The sequence below is a fragment of the Sphaeramia orbicularis genome, chromosome 7 (genome assembly GCF_902148855.1).
Source record: "Sphaeramia orbicularis chromosome 7, fSphaOr1.1, whole genome shotgun sequence".
NCBI lineage: Eukaryota > Metazoa > Chordata > Actinopteri > Kurtiformes > Apogonidae > Sphaeramia > Sphaeramia orbicularis.
Window position 1 is genome coordinate 37,028,458 of NC_043963.1, and position 25,487 is coordinate 37,053,944.

General features: G+C 38.5%; 2 protein-coding genes across 3 annotated transcripts; both read left to right on the top strand.

Annotated features, from left to right (window-relative positions):
• The first annotated feature begins 17 nt into the window (after positions 1-17).
• LOC115423110 (differentially expressed in FDCP 6 homolog) lies at positions 18-12,449 on the top strand. Its single transcript, XM_030139833.1, has 11 exons — positions 18-113; positions 2,103-2,243; positions 2,345-2,530; positions 4,211-4,438; positions 4,536-4,682; positions 6,790-6,898; positions 7,017-7,315; positions 8,173-8,339; positions 9,088-9,286; positions 10,163-10,253; positions 11,676-12,449. The coding sequence occupies exons 1-11, from the start codon at positions 18-20 to the stop codon at positions 11,870-11,872; spliced, it is 1,860 nt and encodes a 619-aa protein (XP_029995693.1). The 3' UTR covers positions 11,873-12,449.
• A 2,186-nt stretch (positions 12,450-14,635) lies between these two features.
• On the top strand, positions 14,636-25,462 carry ppardb (peroxisome proliferator-activated receptor delta b). Of its 2 annotated transcripts, none has more exons than XM_030139837.1 (8): positions 14,636-15,031; positions 17,100-17,509; positions 18,187-18,338; positions 18,443-18,581; positions 19,057-19,259; positions 21,357-21,563; positions 22,299-22,542; positions 23,701-25,462. In XM_030139837.1, the coding sequence occupies exons 2-8, from the start codon at positions 17,179-17,181 to the stop codon at positions 23,946-23,948; spliced, it is 1,524 nt and encodes a 507-aa protein (XP_029995697.1). In that variant the 5' UTR covers positions 14,636-15,031; positions 17,100-17,178; the 3' UTR covers positions 23,949-25,462. The 2 variants fall into 2 exon arrangements, with proteins under 2 accessions (XP_029995697.1, XP_029995696.1); XM_030139836.1 differs by having other exon boundaries at positions 17,120-17,509.
• Positions 25,463-25,487: the final 25 nt, after the last annotated feature.

Consider the following 25,487-nt stretch of genomic DNA (forward strand, 5'->3'; position numbering starts at 1 on the left):
GTACGGCTGTTACAGACATGGACCTGCGGTCTGAGCTGCTCAAGTCCATCTGGTACGGCTTCACGGCCCTGGATCTGGAGAAGAGTGGGAAGGTGTCCAAGTCTCAGCTGAAGGTGAGTCCACGACCCTTAAAGAAGAGCTTTTACAAAACTTTTTCATAAGTTTCACTCATTTATTTATTTACTGTTTGTCTCAATATCTAACGCAGATCTTACTACTTCACATTGTGAGTTCTATGAGATGGAAATATTTGAAGCACCCAACAAATAAAATGTCACCACTGTATTTGTTATTTAGTCTGTGTTGAATTTCTGCTTCAGGAAATCAGGGCGTACACAAACCTCATATTACTTATCTGAATATTTCCTGTATGAAAGTATTTTTAAACCACATGCCCTCCAACAGCGAACAAATTTGTTCCTTATATTTTGAGTAAAATGCTTTTCACTGCTGAGATGGCCAGCACAATATGCACCTCTGTCTGGCAAGAGCACCAGAGTAACAGTTTGCTCTCAGTCTTGATATGAATGGAAGCCCTCATCTCCAAGCTGGGCTTGAGACTGGGCCACCGTGTACCAGCTTGTAGTGCAAAGGATTCTCTGGCACCGGACTTGAGCAGACAAGAGCCTGTTGAATAGAGTATGTTCCCAGCATGAGTTTGTGTTATGTCAAAAGAACATTGTTACAGGCAGTGAGAGCACACACAACACAGAAGCATGCTGGGGATTGTTGTCTCTTGCCACAACGCTTCAATGAAGCCACTGTATTTATGTTGATCTCATCGTTATGTCACTTGGTCTCGGTGTGGCTCAGACTTCATTCCAGCCACCTCCACGTTTTAACTGCCTGTTTGCTTCTGGCTCACACACTCTCAGCCCCATGACAGGGCTTATCCCCCTCATGCATACAGCCCGACACAGGCCCCATGTTCTCAGACAGAAGCAGGCAGTTTGCATGCAGTGGCTTCAAAACTGACAGATGTTGCAGCGCACAGGAGACCAGATACAGGATGTGGTTATGTCTCAACACCCGGAGACTTGTTTTCTGATAACATGTACAAGATATATTAAGATGTCGCAGACACTAGTTTTTTTTAAATGAAAAGTCTGATTTTATGGAACTTTTTTGCCTCACTTTTAAGACATCAAGTTTATATACTTCTACTTTCACTACACTGAGTTCACATGACTGCATATTTTAGTAATGTACTCATTGTATTTCATTACTTTTTCATTATATTTATTGTCTTTCATTGAATGATTAATGTAATTTAATCTCTTCTTTTTGTATACTGTGTCAATTCACATATTGATACATTTCTTCACAATTTCTTAATTTTATCAGGGTTATAACTCTCCCAGGGATGTAGGCTACTTTAACCTGTTAACCTCCACTTTTGTCACAGAACTGTAACCCTAATCAAAAATTAATGGAACTTAAAGCTAGATTTAGACTTATAAAAAAGTGTAAGTCTTCATTTTTAAAAGGAGCATCTTCTAATATTTGAGTTTAGCATGTAAAACTAAAACACAACCTAAACTCCAGAACTTCACACATGACTTGGATGTAATACTAACCCTTAAAAATAAATGAGTCTGTAGTGACCCGGTGGATGTAAACAGGATAAACTGCACTGTTCTTCATAAAACCTGCTATAGGAATAAGGTTAATTCAACTCATGATTTTGCTTAAATAATCCTTTTAGCAGTTTCATTACCCTCTAGGTAAATGTTGACCATGCACTTTCTAATTATGAAAAATGTCTTGCTGACTCTGGTCACTGTAACCTTTTGTATCTGTCACAATAATGTGCAAACAAAACTATTTTTAAAAAGTGCAACAAGAAACAAAAATTCAAAACTTACTAGGGTTTTCTTTGTGTTGGTTCACATTTCCTGATGATTGATGCAAATTTTTATCTCTTATCAGTACAGCATTTATGCCTATAACACTGTGACACATTTAACTCTTTTTCCATCTGTCTGACAAAAAAAGAGAAGGAAATCTGTGACACATTTGTTTTCTGCATCTTCTTTTATTTTACTTTGTTGTTTTTGTACATTTTCAACTGTTATTCTGCCTTGCATGCTGTTTCTTCCCAGGTACTGTCCCATAACCTGTGCACAGTCCTGGCCATCCCACATGATCCCGTAGCTTTAGAGGAGCACTTCAGGGACGATGATGATGGTCCGGTCTCCAGTCAGGGCTACATGCCTTACCTCAATAAATACATTCTGGATAAGGTAATAACGACAGATGTTTCTTAGGTTTTCTTATATCATGGTGCCCTACGCTTCTGTACTTTTAGAAGTGTTCGGTCCTTAACCAAATGGAAATATTTCAGGTCATTGAAGGCTCTTTTGACAAGGAAAATGTGGATGAGCTCTGCTGGACTCTGACGGCAAAGAAGAACTACCAGCCAGACAGAAATAGCAGCACTCTTTTGCCGGAGAGGGATGCTTTCCGCCTCTGGTGCCTTTTTAATTTTCTGTCTGAGGACAAATACCCTCTGGTTATGGTTCCTGACGAGGTGGGTTGAATTAGAATACTTTGTTACAAAAAAAAGAGATTCAGATGTGCAGTTCAGTCACTGTTGAAGTTTTCACATATGAGTAGAAAATATGATTTAACCACAATTACTGTTACAAAATACACCTGAAATGAACATACTTAATATTACAATGAAAACAACCAGTTTACTGAATCTTAACAATATAGTTGATTATTAACGTTTGTTGATTTATCTCTAAATTAAACCACATTGGCTTTGACTGTTTTAAGTTGCTGTTGTCAGTTGTTACACACAATTTTTTAATCTTTTGTCATTTCATCTAAGCAAAAATGTTACAAACACTAAATACACCCAGGATGAAACTTTTTTTCTTGCCATCATGGAACACCGTGCTCTTTTCAAGCAGCAGTGTGGGTTTGTTTCTCACTTGCAAACTCTCATTTTGGTTTCCTGTGGTGTGTTTTGTGCTGCTGCTGCCAAGAGAAAGCCCTAAATTTGAAGGGCAGCGTAGTTTCTGTCATGCTGAGTTTAAGAAAACTATCCTGTTTTATTTTGGCACATGGTTAACACACACAGGCCACGGTACAAAATCTGTGGTCTAATGTGTACTATGATGTAAATGTTGTCAGTAAGGTGTTACTTAAGTGCTTTAGTTAAGACTCATGAATAAAAGAGACTTTTGTGAAAGAGCAGCAGCAGTACTTACTGATCATCACTGAAGGGTTTTAATAAGATAAGTAATACCAAATGATAGTGATGTTCTTTAACTATTTATTAGAATTTACTCTGTAACTGTAGAGGTTCAGGGTGAATCATAAAAACTAAAACTAAAAAAAATCTGATTCACAAAAAATGTTATATTAAAAAGTAATTATGTCACTGTCTGTAAAGACTTGTCCTCCTGAAACCCAGGAAAGTAATTATGCTTTTTGTATTAAATACTTTTGCTAATACAGCTTTTTCACATACATTTTTACTTATTTTTTGTGGAATGTCCTTTGTAGTTGATAATGTTTTATATTAAAGAGGTCAAAAGTTTGAAAAAAAAGTTTGAATTTGAACCCTCCAGGTGCTGCAAAGCTATCTTTATATTCTGGCAACAATTGAGTGGATTTCTACAAGCCGTTTCAATTCCTGCTTAATTTGTTACGTTTATAACTAGTTACGACAGGACATTTGCACATTTAAGGTCAAGACTTCAGACGAATATTTCTCTGAGTACGCCATAACTGTTTGTCAGCAGCAGCGGTTGTAGTCCATACTGAAAATATGTCCAAACTTTGAGCTGATTACCTAAAATGTTCAGTTGTTCATTTTATTTATGAACTCAAATGACTGAATGGGACAGAGCAGCACAGCCAACAACCTGGAGGGGGTGGGGTGTGAAGTGGCTCATTTGCATTTAAAGGGCCAGCGCTCAAAACGAACTTTCTGGTGTCATTACTCAGTACTAGAGTTGAAGATGGACCTGTGGAGTTTAATAAATGAAGAATTCAGACCCAAGCATAAGCATTTACAGTTTATGTAGACCACAGGGAATGGTTTTAAAATGCAGAATTGATTTCAAAAAAGCAAAATATCACTCCTTTAAAACATTGTCAACTGTATTGTCAACAATAAAGTTATGGAAAAAATGCATTGCTCAGTTACAAGAGGATATAATTTGAGTGAATCGTCTTCATTGCTGCTCCTGTTCAGGTGGAGTACCTCCTCAAGAAGGTCTGCATGTCCATGAGTATTGAGTTCAACTATGTCGAACTGGAGGATTTCTTCTCCCAAGACTCAGTGCAGCAGAGCGGCATCACTGTTTGGGTTTTTCTGGAGATGATGAACTCAGGAAAGATAACAAGAGGAATCGATAAGAGCATCGTCAGCATGGCTATAGAGGAAGTGTACAGGGAGATAGTCGGTGATGTCCTTAAAGAGGTAGGGGGGCCGGTTGGTTCATACAGTGGTCTGTGTTTTGACTTGTGATTTGTCTGTTTGTGTCGGTGAGAGTTCATGATGGCTTGGGTGTCTGCAGGGTTATCTGTGGAAGAAAGGCCAGCTGAGGAGGAACTGGAAGGAACGCTGGTTTACTCTAAGGCCGAGCAACTTGGCCTACTACACTGGAGAGGACCGCAAGGACTGCCAGGGGAACATAGCTCTGGATGGGAACTGCTGTGTGGAGGTAAGCAGCTATGGAGGATCACAAAACATTACTTATACTGCAACAAAAAAATATGACAACTTTTATGCAGCAAAGTTTTTTTTCGCAGTCCAGGAAAAAAATACATGTCTCTTGTTTCACAAAAGTATTAAACTGCAAAAATAAAACACAAAGTATGACCTTGTTCCTAAGCTGCATCTGCACTAATATATTTTTATTTTGAAACGTTCTTTTACAACAAAAGCATCTCCATCCATGTTGCGATTTTGGCTTTCAAGGGGTTTGATTAGTAGCAACAGATATGGGAATTATTACAGTAACAGGTCATCTGTGGTGAATGTAATCACACATATCATAATAAGAAGCTGAATTTTATTTTTTATTTTAGTGTTCATATTGAATTAACAGTGGGTTATCATGGCTGATGTCTTGTTTTGTCACGTGAGATTGATATGGTAAATCTGGGCGCAGTGGCTGCATCATTTTTTTATATTCACGGTACAACACAAAGCAAGAGTTTATAAATTAAAACAAACTCAACAGCATTTCCATAGGGATCCTAAAGCACTGTATTAGCGTAGCCATAAACTGCATCTCTCCAGTGTCAAAAAAAGTGAAAAACAGCTTTAGCTTGTATAAGTTTTTATAGATTGGCTTTAAAATTTAAGGGGTTCCTTCCTGTCCTGTGCTTCTCTGTTCCACCAGATTTTATTTATTTATTTGTTTATTTATTTCAAACATGCAAAGAAACAAAATAAAACAAAAACAAAATAACATTTAAATGAACAGAGTCTGTCTTCAAGTACAAACAAGTCTAAATTTGCATGGTTGAAAAGGAGTAGGAAGAAGTATAAAATGAGGAAGAAGTATAAACTCATTGAAATCACTGTGAGAGTTTTTATGTAATACTGCCAACAAATAGGAATGATCTGAAGTCCTTTGCAATTATAGAGCACTAGGGCTCAGTGAACATTTTTTTTCTGTTTAGATATGTTTATTGAATTTCTAAATACAGAATACAGAGGTATTCACACTCATTAAAAAAAAAGAAAAAAATCAAACAAAACCCACTTAACACTCCCAAACCCCTTGCTGTCACTAGAGCTGTATGTATATACAATATGGCACTGTAGATAGAAATAAAATTACATATCATAGTATTACATAGACACATACATCTTAATTTGTTAAGGGCCTTGTATATGCATCGTAGGATTGTCAAAAATCTTTTGGAGGAATGATGCTCCTCCCTTTAGAGTTCAAAGACTTGTCGAAACAATGTCAGTGAGCGTCGAAGTTATTGCGAGGGCATGTGGTAAAGACAAAACCGACATGACACTTCAGGTTGGTTTTTCCTTTAATTCCATCTGTTTATCATCCTGTGGGTGGGGAAATTCCCAAGATGTTGTGAGATGAATCTATAAAGGTCATCTCACCACTTCAGGATAATTTCACCACTTCAAGAATTATAAATTAAAATGCTGAATTAAAATAATCTGAGACTAAAGTGAAATAAATTGATTATTATAAGGAGTTAAAAGATAAAAAAGGCAGGTAACTGCTGCATTATAATGTGTATAAAAACAACATTTGGAAAATAAAGGTTCCTTTGTTTCAGGTTCACAATCAGATTTCCTCACAAATCTCACTGACCTCAAGTGAACTTCAGATTAACCTGTAGGATTTAGAAACGGGATGGTTTTGTAAATGCAAAGCCCGGTTGGGTTGGAGCAGAGTGAGTGAGTTACAGCAACAGTTGATGTGAACACTGAGTCAATTATTAGCTCATCAATGCCAAACGGTTGTCAATAACACACAGAACACTGACCAAAACAAAACATCAAGTTCTCTATGTTGCAGTAAAAAACACTACAGAGTGAACCATGTGTCACTCCACAAGAAAGTGAGCAATCATTTGTCTAAAATCATGCTTTATTATAGGAAGTAGACGATGATCAAATATTGTTTGGTCGTTCAAAATGGATGAAAAGCGTCCTAGATCCAGTGAGTTCTCAGTTTTTCTTTCTTCCCCACTGTATGAAATAAAAAAAAAAAAGTTCTCACATGTAACAATGAGAACTAAACACATCATGATGTAACATTGTGGGATCTCTCTTTTGTGGGACAGGTGCTTCCAGATCGGGATGGGAAGAGGTGTATGTTTTGTCTGAAAACTCTCTCTAAGACATATGAGATGAGCGCCTCAGACACCAAACAGAGACAAGAGTGGACTACAGGTCAGACCAGCCTCAGGTTCACCAACACTGATCCATCCATAACAGTCATATTCTCCTACATTTATTGACCTTAACGGCTCGATCATCTTATAAAGGTTTTAAACATTATCCTCCGCAGCCATTCAGACAGCCATCCGCCTGCACACGGAGGGGAAAACGTCGCTCCACAAGGACCTGAAGCTGAAGCGTCGTGAACAGCGTGAGCAGCGAGAAAAGAGGCGACAGGCCAAAGAGGAGGAGCTGCAGAGGCTGAGGGCCCTGCAGGAGGAACGGGAGCGTAAACTGGCTGAGCTGGAGCTGCTGAAGGAGGCGCAGAAGCAGGCGCAGACCCTCCTGGAGCAGGACGAGCAGAGGAGGCGCCAGCAGCACGAGCAGCTGCAGAAGGCCCTGGAGGTGCAGCTCCGAGAGGCAGAGGAGGTGATTAGATTTAGTCTTTGGCTTTGACTCTTCTTTCAATTTCAGTTTTTGTTTTTGTTTTACTGTATCGATTCGTTATACTGTTTTATACTCATGCAAAGATTCATGGCAGAAAGTTTGTAGTATTTATACATGTGAATGCTGCATAGAAAGCTCATAACCTGTCCTCACCTATTTGACTTGACTTTTTAATTCAGATTTTATACCTAAGATGTTAAATTAAATTAAACACAATAAAAATAAAATAAAATATAATATTTGCCTTGCTTACAGAATCACAGTATATTGAATTGTAACCCATATCTCATGATGCACATAATACATTCCTGCCCTATTTTTAAAGTGCCACTTAACTTTATATTTAATTTTTCGGAAAACTCTTACTTTCTTAACTTTTTTTTTGGGAATATGGGGTGTTTGCGGGGGTGACGTAAAAAAAAAAAAAAGTCATCAGTTCGTCATCTGCCTGTCTGTCCGTATGTGTAAAAACTCTGGTGTGGACTGAAGGCCTAGGGTTTTCAAGTGCATGCACATTATGTTTAAAATATATATTCAGGTAGGACAGATGAACCACACCCACAACAGCTTACAATAAAAAAAGTGTGTGTGTCTGTCAGAGTGAAAACCTTTCTCTGTAATTTTATTTTATTTTATTTTATTTTTGTAATCATATAAAGTATACAGTTGTTTTTATTTCAGTTAATACAAAGGTTTCTCCCATATAGTTTTCATTGTTTAGTTTTTATTAAGCAGAAGAAGAAAATATTGAGTGAACAAGGGTGAAGTGGACACTAGCAGTACTGAGTGTATGTGTGATTAAATTATATTTGTGTGTGTGTGTGTGTGTCTGTGTCCAGGCCCGGGTCAGCATGCAGGCGGAGATGGCTCTGAAAGAAGAGGAGGCAGAAAGGCAGAGGAAGAGGATCCAGGAGCTGGAGGAGATGCAGAAGCGACTGGAGGAGGCACTGCAGCAGGAGATCAAAGCCAGGCTGGATGAGGAGGCTTTCCGATACGCTCAGGCAGGGTAAAGTCTAAACAACACACAATCAGAGACTTCCATACGCTGTCATCCAACGATAAGGAGTCAAGATCCTGTCAACTGGGCTTCATCAGCTCTAACTATGAGGCATGTTTCTTTACTACATATAATATGCTTCAGCTGCTGACTGGAGTTCATGTTGCGTTATGTTCCTGAGGAAGTTGAACTGACAGCAGAGGAAGTAATGAACACAGTGTCATCTTCTAGATCTTTTGTGTTGCCATTTGTGTCCCTCCATCTTTTCAATCTGATGAAATTATCACAAATACGAAAAGCGCTCTTTATCGGACTCTATGCATGTTTACTTTTCTAAATCTAGGGTTTCTGTAGCGATTGAAAAGATTTAAAGCTAAAACTAGGAGCAATTTTCATATAAAAAAAAATCTAAAGAAATAAAACTAATAAAAACCAACAGAAATAATGCAACCGGAGCTAAAAATAGAATTGCAGATAAAGTCAGTTTCATGGTTATATGGTAAATTTAATAAACACTACTACTACTACTACTACTACTACTACTACTACACAGTACTTATTTTTTTTATCTTCTATGAATTATTTTCCTTATGGTACCTGAAAAACTAAACTCAAAGTCCTCAAAATAAAAATAAAACTACTGCTCTTGCAAACTTAAACTGACACCAAAAACAAAGGTAAGAACTATGATAGTGCTGCCTGAATTTTTGAATGACCTTTCCTGTAACTTGTTGTTTGTGTTTCCTGTTGGGTCCAGGTTGCTGGCTGAGGAAGAGGAGAAAATGAAGGCCCTGATGGCCCTGCAGGAGGAACAGGAGGAGTACATCCTGAAAACGCAGAGGGAGAAGCAGGAGCTGAAACAAGAAATGGAGGCCAAAACCCGGGCCCTGGATGAAGCGCAGAGGCAGTTGGAGGAGGTCCGCGCCAACAGGCACAGGGTGGACCAGGATGTAGTGGTAAGAACCAGAAAAAAAAACGACAACAAAAGCCTGGAGCTGAAAAGGAAAATCAATTATTATCAAAATGGCAATGAACTGAATCCAAGTAATTGGTCTCATGCTGGTAACTCGCTTGTTAGGAACCTCAGCTTCAACTTCATCTATGGTTTATAAAGCACTTTTGTTTTCATACTAAAAGCAGCCAAAAGTGATTTACAGAGCAAAACGACACAGAGAAACGGGTAAAAACAAGCATAGTTACGTTAGTTAAAACTACATAATAAAGATAAGATAAGATAAGATAGGTTTTGTTTGTCACATGTGCAGCCAATAGTAATACAAAATAATAATTACACACGCAGCACACAAGATAAAAATATAATATAAATGTATATCTAAAGAAATGTAGACTTAAAAGGTCTTGTATATACATTAATATTAGTGCTCTTGTCTATATATACACACATATGCTACAGTCAGTTAAATAGATAAATAAATAACAAAGTGTTTGTGTTAAGGTTTCATGTGGCATATCTCAGTCTGAAACAAAACAGAGCTTCCATATCCTGTCTTTCCACAGTTCAGTGATTACAGCGTTCATCCTGGAGTTAAAAACAGTCTGTCTCCTGAGATTTGTTTCCCTCCTTTAAAGACTTGCAACTAATGCCAATACAGAGTGACACCAGCTCATTTAATACAATATATTATGTTATTTCTGACCGTAAGCCAACCAGCACTGCACACCTACACTATAACCATGTTAAAAATGACTGAATGTTTTTTTTTTTTTTTGTGTGTCGAAGGATTTATTTCAGAATGTCTCAAAGTTACATGATGATGCTATAGGTATTTCTCACATTGTTTTAAAGATTTGATGTTTTTTTTTCCTGACAGGCTGCCCAGAGAAAACTTCGACAAGCAAGTACCAACGTCAAACACTGGAACGTACAGATGAACAGGCTGATGCGACCAATCGGACCGGGCGGTACGTATCATAGTCACTTAACAAACATGTAATCGAATATTTTCTGGAAGTCATGTGCAGTATTTCCTCATTTAACCTTTTAACAACTACACTCTCTCCGGTGCTGCATTTTGCACTTTACAGCATTCAAATGACTGTAATTCCTGAACTGTTTGTGCTATCCACAAAATTCAAACAGCATCCAAAAGCTGAGATCCTGAGTTTTTTGACACTATATAACACTTTATGGCAGCGATGTGGGGACTCTATTACAAGTAGAAAGGAACTGTTACAGTGGCTTCCACACAGGCTAAAAAATGCCTGGAAATAAATAATATGAATCCATAATATAGATACTGAATGTTTAAGACCAAAAAGCATGTTTGAGCAGATGTAAAATAGTTGAAAGTTTATTCTTGCAATCCCAAAAAGCTTCGTATTGGACATTTACAGTTGTTTCTAATGATAAATATGCTAAAAACTTCAAGTCTGTTTTTTCCTTTTTTTCTAAAACACATTGTTTTAAGTATTTATTATTTATAATAATGATAATTAATGGCCAGATATTGAAAGTTGAGGTCTTTCTGAAAACAAAAGGGCAAAAGAATTGGCAAAAAAGACATTTTCTGACACTTTTATTGCAAAGTAAACATGAAGACACCTAGGCGACTTGTTATAATGGCAGTCTTAAAATGTACTGTACTGTTGTTAACACAACCATGATGTAGTTGGGTTGTTATTTCTATTCATCCCCTTCTGAAAATTGTATTAAATTATGAAGTTAAACCATCAAATGACAGGAAAAACCTTCCTCCCGCAGCTCTATCCACTCAGTGAAACAACTAAATATAAAGATAAGGATGTGACACCGTGAAGGAGGCGACTTTTTAAAGCTTCTCTGTTGAGCCACTGAGTAAAACAGTAGAGTCATATCTGATGGATTTTCAACAGCGATTAATAATTATAACTGATAATGTGAAAACATCTAGAAGCAGCCCTAACTTCCTGTCGTAGGGTAGATTTTCTACAGCCCGAAAACACATTGGAGAGTAGATGCAGAAGTCTCGTTTCCCCTCCAAACACTTGAAATACAATAAGCTGAACCACATAAATGAACTGTTTCACACAGTGTTTGTAATTCTTCCACTGAAGAATTGTCCTACATTTGACTGATTCCACAAAGAGAAGCCTCATCAAACTAATTAAAGGCCCATTCATGATCAGAGGGAAATAAGTCTTTAGTTGCAGCACTATGGTCTTTAGTTAAATATGATGAAACCTGCAAAAGCTCTGAATAGCCTGATGTCATGTGTGAGATCAGTTTTTTGAATAGTCAGTATTTCATGTCTAGTTCTGCTCATTTACTTCCCTTTTTCAGCACTCGTCTGTTTACACGTACTTAAGTTTCATGAAGTATTTTATTTGCAATGTCTGTGTTTCCAGAGAAAAGACCCTCATTGGGGAGCTCGTTCTCAGCCTTCCAAATCCCAATGCAGAGAGACCCCGGACTCCGTCTGATGAGAAGAACCGGGTCAGAGGAGCAGAACGAGGAGAGCAAAGAGAATGTCGACAACAGAGCTGGTTGTGACTCAGACAAACGCCACTCTCATGCCTCCAACGGAGACATGGATATCCCCTAAAATACATGAGTCAGAGGGTGTAAAGTCATGTCTGTTCACTGTGACGTGAACATATGACCCAACCTGTAAAACAGGGGCATGTCTACACCTAAAACTGAAGTTACTACCATTTTACTAAATGGATTTACTGACCTCAATTCACAAAGAGCAACAGTTAAAAACATGTTTACAGCTCAATAATGCTTCACTGAAACCTGTATGAGGCCTGGTCTGGACATGAACTATACCTCAGTGCAGAAAAATGAACTATAAGAAAGACTCTGTTGGTACAGAACCATTTCTAACATTGAAATGTTAATACATACATGAAGAGAAGCTCATTTATTTAGCTCTGTAATATATATTAATAATGTTATTTTGTTTTTATATTTTTTTGCTGTAAGTCTATGGCCAGTGGTTTGACTTCTTGACTTTTCAAGGTGATTCAGTATTAGAGTTTGGTGCAGTTTCAGTGTAAGAGTGGCACTGATAAACAGGAAAGACACAGAGAAAGAGAGGCAGAGACACCTCATTAAACTTCCTGTTTCTACTGTCAGCTGACGTGTAAATAAAATTATTGATGGCTGCCTAAATCAAATTTCTGTCTGTGTTTTTACTGTAAAGACTTATTTGCAATGGCCAGGTGAACAACTGTAAGATAGATAGATGGATAGATGTACTTTATTTATTCCACACTGGGAAATTACAGGATACACTAAATACATTAAATGTTATTAATATTTAATTCAAAATACTTAAAAAGTTTTTATTACAGAAGCACATCCCCTCTAGTTTCTATATGAATCCGCCTCTTTTTACTTGATCTGTGTCATCAAACACTTATCTGATCCCTCTTGGGTGATAAAAACCTGATACTCATATGTGAACAGAGACATCACCTGACAAACACAGCAAACTACACATATCAAAAACTGGTTAATATTAATTTTCACAACTGCAGAAAAAGACAAAGATTCCAGATGGAAAATAACTAAGTGGATACTGGACTCCACTGCATTTGTCTGACAACTTATGTTACTTCTCAGATTCTCCTTTTTCATCCCTGTGCTCATCATTCCTTTATGGGTTGAGTTCCTGTTTCTAAAGCTAAATAAACTATAAAAAAATAAATAAAAAAATTCGGATTTGTGGCAAAATACACTGTCACAAAGATGAAAACTTTATTTTTCTGAATATATTTTTCTATTTTTCAGGAAATGTTACCATTTTAGAGGTGTATTGCTCTCACAGGACAGAGATGCTACATAATGGAATTGCTTATAGAACATGATACATTAGTGCTGTTACTTAAAGCAGCATTAATCTGAATCCAAATACATCACATATTATAGTAAAACACACCAGGGACCATTTTACTACTCACTGGCTAATCTTATATCCCATACTTTGAGAACATTTTACTGATAAAAATAATACTCACAGACCTTTATTTAAGAAATGTTTTGAATGTAGAATTTTACTTTTTCATTCATTTTTATTGCATCGTATTAGTAGTTTTCTAAGTCAATCTGCTTGTACTTCATATAGATGTTTCTGTTTGTAGATAGTGGAATTTGAGGTTAACCATTGAAACAGTCTGGCCAAATGTTTGGGCAGTGACATAACTTTTATTTTTGCAAACATGTCTGCCTTAATTTGTTTTTAAAATTGCCACATGTGTCTGAGGTACATTGAAGAACAATTAAAAGCATTTTACAGTTTTCAAATCATTTTACTGAAAAACAAAGTACACTTAACCCATAAAGAACCAGTGCTACTTTTGTGGTAGCTCCCAAATGTTTTTTTTTTTTTTTCTCTATATTTAACATTTCTTAAGTGATTTGTCACCATTTATTATGAAATAATCCTCTGTATTTTACATTCTTCCAGTGAAAATCAGGTATTTTCCTAAATTTAATTCACTGATCATGTAGATGTTCATAAATGCTCAGGTTAAACTTGAGGATTTTCATACCAAAAAACAGAGAAAACTGAAGAAAAAGTGACTTTTTCAGTAAAATATGTTAGTAACTGAACATAAAACAAGTGTCTATGACAGCTGTTATTTATCAAACTCCATGGGTTGCAACTGCATTTTACTCCCGTTATTTACATGTATTGATAGGATTAGTGGATTAACAGGTATTATACATTTTAGATCAGTAGATGGGTTTGGTCGATGGTGGATGTTTGGGTCTTTATGGATTAAGGAAAGACTCCTTTTGCAACAGTGACATCAATTTTTTGCCACAAATGTAGACTAAATAAAATATTAAAGTAAAATTAAAAGGTTTTGTCAATTAAAAACTACTGAAACATAAAGAAGTGATGGCAAGCAAAATCAGCTTTTGTTATGACTTCTGATAATTACTGCATGTGCTTTTTACTTCTGAATATAGATATTTTATTTTTTTTACTAGTGGGATATTAGTATTTGACTGAAATAATACTTTTGATGCAGATGCACCTGCATAAACAAAATACAAGTGGAATTTGGTAGGAGAAAAGTGCTAGGCCTCCTTCTTTAACTCATGCAGCCTAATGTGGTCCACAGCATGTTCAGCTGTGGAGTGTGAGTGCAGCTCCTCAGTAAATGTGCATGTTAGATTATAGACACAAACTGTTCACAATAACTTGGAGAGACCTTGACTGTGCCCACAACTGTTTGCAGGCTCCGGTCTGCGGCGTGTTGTGTGTGTGTTGTGTGTGTGTTGTGTGTGTGTGTGTGTGTGTGTGGGGGGGGGCTGTGTACTGGCATGTGACAGGGGAGGGAGGGAGAAAGGAGAGGAGAGAGGAGGGGGGGGAGTGAGCCAAAGCAAAGCAAAGCAAAGCTGGGAACAACAAGGGGAGAATCGGGGAGGGATTATCAGTTAACTATGCTTATCTGCATGTGATATGGCAGCCCACTGAGGTGTCCAGACGGCCGTGTCTTTCCTCTTGAACCCGGTGGTTTGTCAGCTCGTTGTCTACATGAAGGCCCGGATCAATCTAAGTTAGAGTTAGCAGTCTGCTGTTAGCTCCTGCTGCTAGCTAACTCCTGCTACTGACTTCAAACAACTTGTCAACAGCCGATCGATCCCGGACCGGACACGGGGCTGTTTTCACCGCTTGTTTGTTTTAGCCGGTGGACGATTTCTTTTACCCTGAAAATCTCCCGAGCCAGAAGCACTATTGAGAGAGGTAAGCTAAGTTGGCAAACCAGCTAACGTTATTTAAAGGAACACACGGGAATGTGGGTCAGCCACGCTAACAGCTAGTACTATTCAGTCAACATTCAAGGTTAGCGCTAACTAGCTAAGTTAGCTAGCCGTGCCACTTCGACGACCGACTGACAGGCTAAAAAAGCTACTAAGTTAGCACTAGTACTGTCTGCAGAGGGAGACAAAACTTTTGGTAGCTAAGTCAGTACTTTTACCATCATATCATGCGTCGAATGCTTGTATCCAAATTACAGAAATGTCAGTGACTCATAAAATTCACAGTAATGTTAGCTGATATTTCCGAGAACCAGTGTGACAGGTTGTTTGAAGTATCACTAAGTTTTCACGTTACTCATTTATTATGTTGTTTGTTGGAAACGACACAGAAATTAACTTCTGTGTTTGTTTTACTGTGGGCCATAAAGTACAACAAGCATTCCCACATAATGTGTATTTGTCTTCAGTAAGAAGCCGCTGTGGCTGTTTGTCAGGGCGCAGCTACATACATGGACGGATTAATCCACTAGGGGGCCCGGGGCAAATATGTAACCCCCTCCTTCAAAGCCCACTCCCCCACCACTACCAGCACAGCAGTGACCAGCAGTGTGTACATAGTGTATGCACCCTGTCCCCTTAAAGCATCCACTCAGTACAATGTGCACCCTGCCATGAACTGAAGCAAACAATAATAACAGATGTCTCCTGGCTCCAAAAAAAAAACACAGTTTACTTTTTGAGGTAATCTAACTAAAACGTCCAGACCAAACACTGTAGCTTGGCTGTGTTGTCATAGGCCCAGGATGTTTATAGTAATAGGCCGCCTATTTGTATCAAGGGTTATGCTGTTTGTGTTGATTTTAGATCGCATGATGCTATGTACATTTGTCTTTTAGGATTTTTTGGCGGTTCTCTGCATTCTTAAAGTTGGAATTTTAGGCCTTAGGATGTCTTTAACATTACATTGACAAATATAATGTGGGTTGACTTCCATGTGCTTGGTTGAAGCTTCTTGAGGAGAAAAAACTAAATTCTTATCGAAAATCTAAAGCTTGCTGCACCATAAGTAAGAAAACAGTCAAATTAGGAACTGGGTAAAAAGCCATTAGAGTTGTTTTGGAAGTAAAAAACAAAAAACAAAAACAAAAACCCAAAGCCATAAGCAAATGCCTATCATGACTCGGTATTGTTATGTAATCACATTTGGCTGTGAAATAGGTCTTATATTGCAAATATTATCTTAAAAATGCATTAAAAAGTTTAAAGTGAACATGTAGAAAACTGCAGGAACATGTTTTTCATCTAGGCCTACAGGTTTTACTCTATTTACTCTCAGCAGTGGATGCATCAATGAGCATTATTCCATGCAAATTAATTTATTAAAACAGGAAGACTATTGGAGAAAATTGTATTGCCTTGCTCAGTAGTCACATATGACAAATTTGCCTTCGTGTTAAATTGGGTCTTTCTTTTTTCAGCTGGCTTGGTTGCTCTGTCTCTGCTTGTAGGTAATCCTGGCATGACCACTCGTCGTTTGTATATCTGTGTCATAAGCCTCTTACGATCAAGGGCATTCCCTGGCTGCTCAAACACAACTAGGAGTAGGGGAGAAGAATCCGGACAAGACAACCTGAAATAAACCCAGTGTTTAAGAATTAAGAAATTATCTATAGTAAGACATGAAGCCCAGTATTCTGAGTCTACTATTTAATAGTTTGTAATTTATCATAGCAGTATCTCTTAAGAGCAAAATAATGTGGACAAAAATTGAATTAATGTATGGAATTCATACATCCTGGTTATTTGTTGATACAACACTTAATCAAGTCAGAGTCTCGTCAAAAGCTGTGGTTTAACAGAGTATGTGTTAAAGGACTATAAAATAAAACTATGTGAAACTAACATAGCAAACAAAAAATCTAAAAACTTTAAAAATACACACAAAGTAATGGAAAACAACTACATAAAATGATCATAACATCAGTTTAAAGATACACTTCTTAACATACTGTATATTAACCTTTTATTGTATTTATGCTTACTCTTTACATGTTCTGGTATTCTTACCCAGTGGAGCTATGATGACGACGTGACAGGAGGGGAGGTGCTGAGTCAGCTTCAAAAGGAGCCATGGATGGGTTTCAGCAAACTGCTACAGAGCAGCACGAGCGGGTGAATGGCTACTGCGAGCCCAAGTCCCCCCAAGACAGTGATGACGTCAGGTGGACAGCACCCGAGGGAGAGTCTGGAGGTTCGGACAGCTGCGGGGGGACCAGTGTGTCCGAGCTGACAGACCTGCAAGAGCTGAAGGCCAGGGAAAGTGATGAGGAGGAGGAGGAGAAGGAGGGAGTGCTTTCTGCTACAAGCCTGAAAGGGGACCAGAAGAGACGAGAACAAGAGAGTCTAGATCAGGAAAATGATCACAGCAGACAGAACAGCAGTGCAGGATCCAGCTACACAGGTAAAATTGTACTTGTATTTTACAGGGTTCCCACAGGGTCTTAAAAAGTCTTAAAAGTTTTGAATTTCCAAATTTGCATTTAATACCTTAAGAAATCTTTAAACGGTATTACATTTGATATGGTAGGTCTTAAATTATGTTGCCATAAACGTGGCTGTATTGTGTTTAAATGTGCCTGGTAAATGTCCAAACTAGAAAGAATGTAACGTTAGTCTACTCAGTTCCACCTGTTCCAACCCGACAATTTATATTAAAATTAGGAACCAGTTATCGCTAACTTTGCAGAAATGATTACAGAACATTCAGTTCTGTAGACAGTATGTATGTAATATTCAACCTCTGCTGATGTAAATTAATATGTTTTCCTAAATTCTAGGAGTACCCACTTTTTGTAAGTATAGCTGTGAAATAGGCATTAAATTCTGTTCTAAGTAGTCTTAAAAAGTCTTAAATTTAACTTGTAGAAATGTGTAGTAACCTCTTTTAATAAGACAGTCCTTCATCAGTCACACAATGTGTTACAGCAACCAAATTGATATTTATAGCATAGATAGAAGACAATAAGAGCAAGATATAGTGTAATATGTGCAGTAGTTTTTGCCTGCAAAAAACGATTGCACATGTGAATGAAACGTAGTTTCTGGCCGAACTGTTCATGTCTGTTTATCTTTACACAGACCTGTCCCACACCTCGTCTCCTTCGCTGTCAGAACAGCTGCGTCTCGGCCGAGAAGACAGCACAGGGTCTGGGATCAGCGTGGAGTGTAAAGTCTGTGGCGACAAGGCCTCAGGCTTCCACTATGGAGTCCACGCCTGTGAGGGTTGCAAGGTAATGCAGTTTGTGTTACAGTGGAAAGATTGCAACAGGTGATAAAGGCGGTTTTGGGTCGTCTTATGTGACTCGCTGAACCGGTTGTGTTGTTTCTCATCCAGGGCTTCTTCCGACGAACTGTGAGGATGAAACTGGAATATGAGCGGTGCGAGCGCTCCTGCAAGATTCAGAAGAAGAATCGTAACAAGTGCCAATATTGTCGATTCCAGAAGTGCCTGTCTTTAGGAATGTCCCATGATGGTGAGGGAGGGAATGTCGGAGTTAAGAACTTTCTGAATTAAGTTGCATTACTCACATTCTTTTTATAAATCCAGACTTGAAGGAGAAGGCTATTTGCTGACAAGAGTTTGAAGAATTTTATTCAGTCTGAAATAAGTAACAAATCTCATTTATTGCAAATCCTTTCTAATCTTCTTTTAAATCTCATTACATAAAAGGGAAAATGCAAAATGGAGCATTACAGTACAGCACATATTAACTGGTAACTGATTCTTATTGACAGTAAAATGCACATAGCCATGTAGTCTCCTCCAGGCAGGAATAAGATTCTTACACACAGTTAAAAAAAACCAGATGGATTTAATGAACTTCTGCTTTACTAAAGGCTTCTTGTGTCTTAAAACTAGTAACTTGTTTCTAAAAGCAAAAGTAAAGCCATGTTGGAGTACCCAGCCCTGGTACATAATAAACCCAGCATGTGTGTGTGTTTTCACAGCGATCCGATATGGACGCATGCCTGAGGCAGAGAGGAAGAAGCTGGTTGCAGGCCTGCTTGCAGAGGAAGTGAACCTCAGCAAACCCGGCGGCTCAGACCTGAAAACTTTAGCCAAACAAGTCAACACAGCCTACCTGAAGAACCTCAGCATGACCAAGAAGAGGGCCCGCAGCATCCTGACAGGCAAAACCAGCAGCACCTCTGTATGTTCCAACTGGATGAGTAGTTTTTTTCTTTTTCTTTTTCTTTTTCTTTTTTTTTTTTTTTACAAATAATGATGGAGATTTATAGTGATAAAAAAAACAGCTACACATTGATACTAGTTTGAATGTTTTCATGAATGAATATAAGCAAATTATATGTAAAATACAGTCATTTTCTGTCTTGAGGTTAATTTCATTTGGCTGATTTATGTTCAGGTATTCATCTCCCTGAAAAGTGTATTTTAATGAGGTGTTGGATGATATACAAACAGATGATTCTTAACTGTGGTAACCAGTCGTAGGGGTGGACCACATCCTCAAGGTGTTTGTCACTTTCCTGTGTCCCTATGTTTCACATTTACTTAAAGATCATAATTTGTTAAGAATTTTACCTAGCACAACATAGTTTTAATGGGGTTAGTTTCAGAGGTAGGTATTTAAACAGGTATTTCCACACACTTTTGCAATTTCCAGTATTTTCAACAGTATACCTCCCTACCTAAGTTCAGAATTTAAATGTCTTCTTGTTCTCTACCTATTAATTTATGTGATAACACAAATAATATTTTTCTAAAGCATTTTCTTATAAAGTATTGGGTAAGAAATTGCCTGTGTCTCAACTGTTCAGAGTGTGGCGCTTAAAGGAGTGACATTTAGCTTTTTTTAAAAAATGGAATTATGCATTTAGAACACTTCCCTGTGGTTTACATAAACTGTAAATGCTATGCTTGGGTCTGAATTCTTCATTAATTAAACTCCACAGATCCATCTTCAACCCTATTTCTGAGTAATGACACCAGAAAGGCCGTTTTGAGCACTGGCCCTTAAAATGCACATGACCCACTTCATGCCCCACCCCCGCCAGGTTGTTGGCTGTTCTACGCTGTCCTGTCCAACCACTTGTGTTCATTAATACAACCAACAACTGAACATTTTAGGTAACTGGCTTTAAGGGTACGTTTACACGGCAACACTCCGCAAAGATTTCTCCTTTGCGTTATAAAATCATTCCGCGTTAAGACGAAGCCGCTATGATAACGATCTGCGTTCACATGAGTCCGCGAGGACAGCTGAATACGCTGTAGTGGCCATGGCAGACCAGTAGCTGGCGATGTAGAGCTGTAGTGAAACAGTGGCGGTAAAACACGCGCCTGCGCACAAACGATTTCCGGTTTAGACAGCCTTTAAATCAGGAGAAGAAGAAGAGGCGGACAACACAATTTACAAACAACAATGGCGAGTGGTCGTACAAAGACGCAGGACTTCTTTGTCTGGACAGACGAGCTGAGCACAGTTAGCAGCACGTATGTTGTTCTGAAACCGGCCATTGTTGTTGTGGTTGTTCCTTCTTTTTCTGCAGCTTTATTGTGTCATAGAGGCTGGCAAACCAGCTTGGAGGCGCATTACCGCCACCAACTGGCCCGGAGTGGGTTAACTGGCGGTTCTTGGCTGCGCGCACATGCGGTGACGTCATATTTTACCCCGGAACGCTCAGATTCGCGTTAACACGGAGCAGAAATGCGGAGCGTGTCGATAACATTCCATCCTGGACCCTGGTATCAAAAGTTTCCGGATTCAGGCACTCTAGGCACCGTTTCCATGTTAACAGAAGGCTAATCCGCAATGAAATCTTCCCGGAGTCGACTGAATCCTACGCCGTGTAAACGGCCCCTAGTATGGACTACAACCGCTGCTGCTGACAAACAGTTATGGCGTCCTTGGAGAAATGTTTGTTGGAAGTCTTGTCCTTATATGTGATAATGCCATGGTGTAACTAGTTATAGACGCAACAAATTAAGAAGGAATTAAAACGGGTTGTAGAAATCCACTCGATTTTTGCCAAAATGAATATAAAGATAGCTTTGTAGCATCTGGAGGGTTCAAATTCAAACTTTTTGAACTATTAGGGTCCAAATACACACAAATGTACCAAATACTAATAAAGTGGGTTTAGCAAAATATGACCCCTTTAAGATGTGTCATGGCAGCTCCATTCACAGTGATTGTTTGACTTAACTCTTCCACAGCAGAAGTGTGTCCATGTGATGCTGATCCTGAATTGGCTGATCGATGGTCTTGTTTTTGTCCTCCCCTCAGCCGTTTGTGATCTACGATGTCGACACTCTCTGGAAGGCAGAAAGTGGTTTGGTGTGGAGCCAGTTACTTCCTGGTGCGCCCCTGACCAAGGAGATTGGGGTCCATGTGTTCTACCGCTGCCAGTGCACTACAGTGGAGACTGTGCGGGAGCTCACAGAGTTTGCCAAGTGCATTCCAGGGTTTGTGGACCTCTTCCTTAATGACCAGGTAAGTCACCTCACCTGGACACAACAACAGCATTTCCAGCTCAGTTACTATAAAATTTAGTTCCAGAAACTTTAGTGACAGGAGCATAAAGGTTCTTTCACATTGTTGGTTGTGCAGATTTCCACTGAGGAAAAGTGACAGCAGTTTTAGACTGTCAATCTGTCAGTACTTTTTTTCTGTAATTCCATAATAATTTTTAGAAGTACAGATTTAAAAAAAAAAGAAAAAACCCCGCCCCTCGCATGTATTGTAGCTTATTTTGGCATCAATTCAGCTGATGTCATCATGTCTATGCATGTGGTGATGACACCATAGACAAATTTCAGGCATTATAAGTAAATGGGAAGAAAAAAAAAGAGTTTTAAAAATTAATACAAAAGTTGAACTTTGACCTACTTTTCCCAAAATGTAATTACATCTATTCTGGGTCAGTGGCAATCTACAAACCCAGTCTGGTATGAATTCAACCTATAGTTTTGCTGCTAGAGTGTTAACAAACAAACAAACTAAACCAAAAATAATGCCCCTTGCCTCCTCTTCAGGGGGGCGGGGTAAAAAGTGAAATGTTAAGCAAGTGTCTGAGAAGGGAGTTTTTTGGGGTAAACAGTTCTTACAATGGAGCAGGGACATCCACAGGATCCTAGTTCCAGGGAAATGTTCCTGCAGTAAAGTGCAGCTTAAATCTTTGTGGACAGTGAAGGAGGAAGTACAGTAATATTTATGCTCTTTCCACAGGTGACTTTGCTGAAGTACGGTGTACATGAGGCTATTTTCGCCATGCTGCCCTCTCTCATGAACAAAGACGGACTATTGGTGGCTAATGGTAAAGGCTTTGTAACCAGGGAGTTCCTTCGCAGCTTAAGAAAACCCTTCAGCGAGATCATGGAGCCCAAGTTTGAGTTTGCAGTTAAATTCAACGCTCTGGAGCTGGATGACAGCGACCTGGCCCTGTTTGTTGCTGCCATTATTCTATGTGGAGGTGAGAATTGTGAGAAATGCTATCCGCTTTACATACTTGTCCTTTAACCTCACATCTTCTTTACATGACTGTATTTTATATTATTATCATTTTCATTTATCTACCCAACTTGTATATAATTTTATGTTATTGTTTACCTCATAGCAGAAATGCCTAAATCATATTTTTGGCCAAATTGTGAAATCAGCATAACTTTACTCTCCTAACACTGCCACTTCATTTGATGCAAATATCACAATTTGGCCAAAAATATGACTGGTATGGTAATTATGCTGTGAGACTAACGTTATGGCCAGGGTTTTCCTGACCATTATAATATTTGGGTAACATTCAGGTTTAGGTACAATCTAAGCCAAATTAGTGTAAAACTAGCGTGTTGAGCTGTGGGGATCCACAGGGTCTAGATGTGGTACTTTTTATGCTGTTGTGTATTCGTGCATGCTGTGCCACACTTGTCCAGCAGTCACTGCCAAAGTGTTCTAGGTATAGCAATGTGATTGTATGGCTATTGTATTCCAAAATGACTAATATCTCCCAAAATATTGGTCCTATCAACTTGCTGTTTTCGCTAGTCTGTTCCTTGACCAAAAATACATAAATATGCCAAACTGCAACAGTCAGCTCTTTCTGGGTTTGGTGTGAATCTCAAGACGCATGCATGCACACACAGAGGCCACTTGACTTTTATAATCTAGATCAGCTCTATTAACCAAACATTCTTTTGCCCTGATCTAATGTTTGTAGTTGGTACAGACTGCTAGTTTTAAGCATTTTTTGGTGATTATGGATATGCTCTAGATTTTCTTTCTTATATAGAGTTATGGTAATAATGGTCCAAAATGATGATGATGCATCAAATTTTCTTGTGAGTGGACCCCCAAACAGCCCACCTGCATGCTTATGTTTCTCATAATATTAGGAAAATGGTGTAATATTCCGTAATTATGTGAAAATAAACATACAGTTTTAAGTCACATACTATCAAATCTTCCACAGTGAAATATTTATATTGTTTTGAGTTTTGTGTTTGTTGTACAATGTATCCTATCATCACCAAATGATTTAATTCTAGACTGTAAATAAACATTGCTGACCCTTTATTTGCGTGATGATTGTTTGCGGGGTGACTGATCATAAGGTGACTCTTTGTCCTCCCAGATCGGCCCGGGTTAATGAACGTGAAGCAGGTGGAGCAGAGTCAGGACAACATCCTCCAAGCCCTGGACCTCCACCTCCAAGCAAACCACTCTGACTCTGTCTACCTCTTCCCCAAGCTGCTGCAGAAGATGGCCGACCTCCGTCAGCTGGTTACTGAGAACGCTCAGCTTGTCCAAAAGATTAAAAAGACTGAGTCGGAAACCTCGCTCCACCCTCTACTACAGGAGATCTATAAAGACATGTATTAGTATTCTCCAGCACAGACTGCTTTTAGCAATACTGTTACAGACTGAGTTTATAATAATAATACACTGCATCCAGTACAAGCACTGTTCCGTAATACGGGCATGGATTTTAACATGTACGAACAAGGCAAAGTTACATGGTAGGGCTAACACAATCAGCAAGGTCTTCTCAGTGTCAGCACAGTAAAGTGTGTGTGCGTGGGTGTGTGTGTATGATTGCGTGAAGAGCATCTGGAATCATTTGCTACAAGTCCTAGTTTCCCATTTTCCCACAACGGTCACTTAACAGAGTGAATGATATGTTTTCTTACCAAGGCTACTCCCATTTCATCCCGATAGTGAAGCTGACCCCTGAGCAGTGTCTAGAGAGAGCTTCTCCTCACTTGCCTCACCTCGCCTTGCCTCGCCTTGGTTCAGCTCGGTTTTATGCTGTAAAGGGAAAGCACTTCATGTTCAGATACCAGTGGCAGAGATCAAATAGAACTGTGACACAACTTCTTTTGATACCAATGTCTCCTGCAGAGTGATTGTTCTAAGACTTTTTGGTGACTCGAAAGATGCAGAAATTGTTTATTTTGTTTACAGCATCATCATCATCATGATCATCATCATCACAATGAAAGAGCACTATCTTTGCCATTTGGTTTATGCAACACAAACTGGGCTGGCTCCAGCAGTGTAGAGCTCCCTCAATGCAGCTGGCTGTGCAATACCATTTGCATTTGTCAATAAATGTGGAAACCCCCAAGTTATATATAGGTTTTGTCTTAAAGCCATGTACCCAAGTGGTAACTAATGGACAATGCTGCACAGATTTAGCTGAAGCTGACACTATAAACACCTGACCCGATGAAGTACAAGGGACAGCATGTTTTCTTTTCTGTTTCAACACACAAAGGATCATAAACTTGCCATTTTTTAAAAATAGTTTTCTTTCTTAGTTTACTCTTTGTAATTATGTTACTAATTATTTGTAATTGTTGATCATTATTTGTAAGGGCAAAACATGAATTATTATCTTGTTTTATGTATTAAGTATATGTGTTATTTCAGATTACATGCCTGCCTGTTAAGTCCAGGTTGTACTAAATATATCATCAAACATAACAAGAAAACTTTTATTTGATGATGAGGGATTTGGATTACCTGAAAGAAGTACATGACATTATCTGACAAAAGCTGACAAGAATTAACAAGTCAACATCTAAAAGCTGTAAAATAAGTCATTTCTCTGTTCACATAGTGTATTTTCACAGTCTTATGTTAGAAATTCTTTTAATGTACAGTTACATTTGTCTTACAATAGCCCAACATCAAATGCTTCCAAGTGTTGTTTTTCTATTCCGCAAGTTTCTTTTCACTGTACTTGATCTGAATGGACTACACAGTATGTCAGCACACAAAACACCTGCACACGTCTTATGGAAATCCTCCTCTTGTGCTCTTACTCTTGTCTTTATCCCTATCTACCTCTGTGTGATGTATGATCTGTGACAATATTCCACTGTCTCATCTAATCTCTTGACATTCTTGCCTTAATTC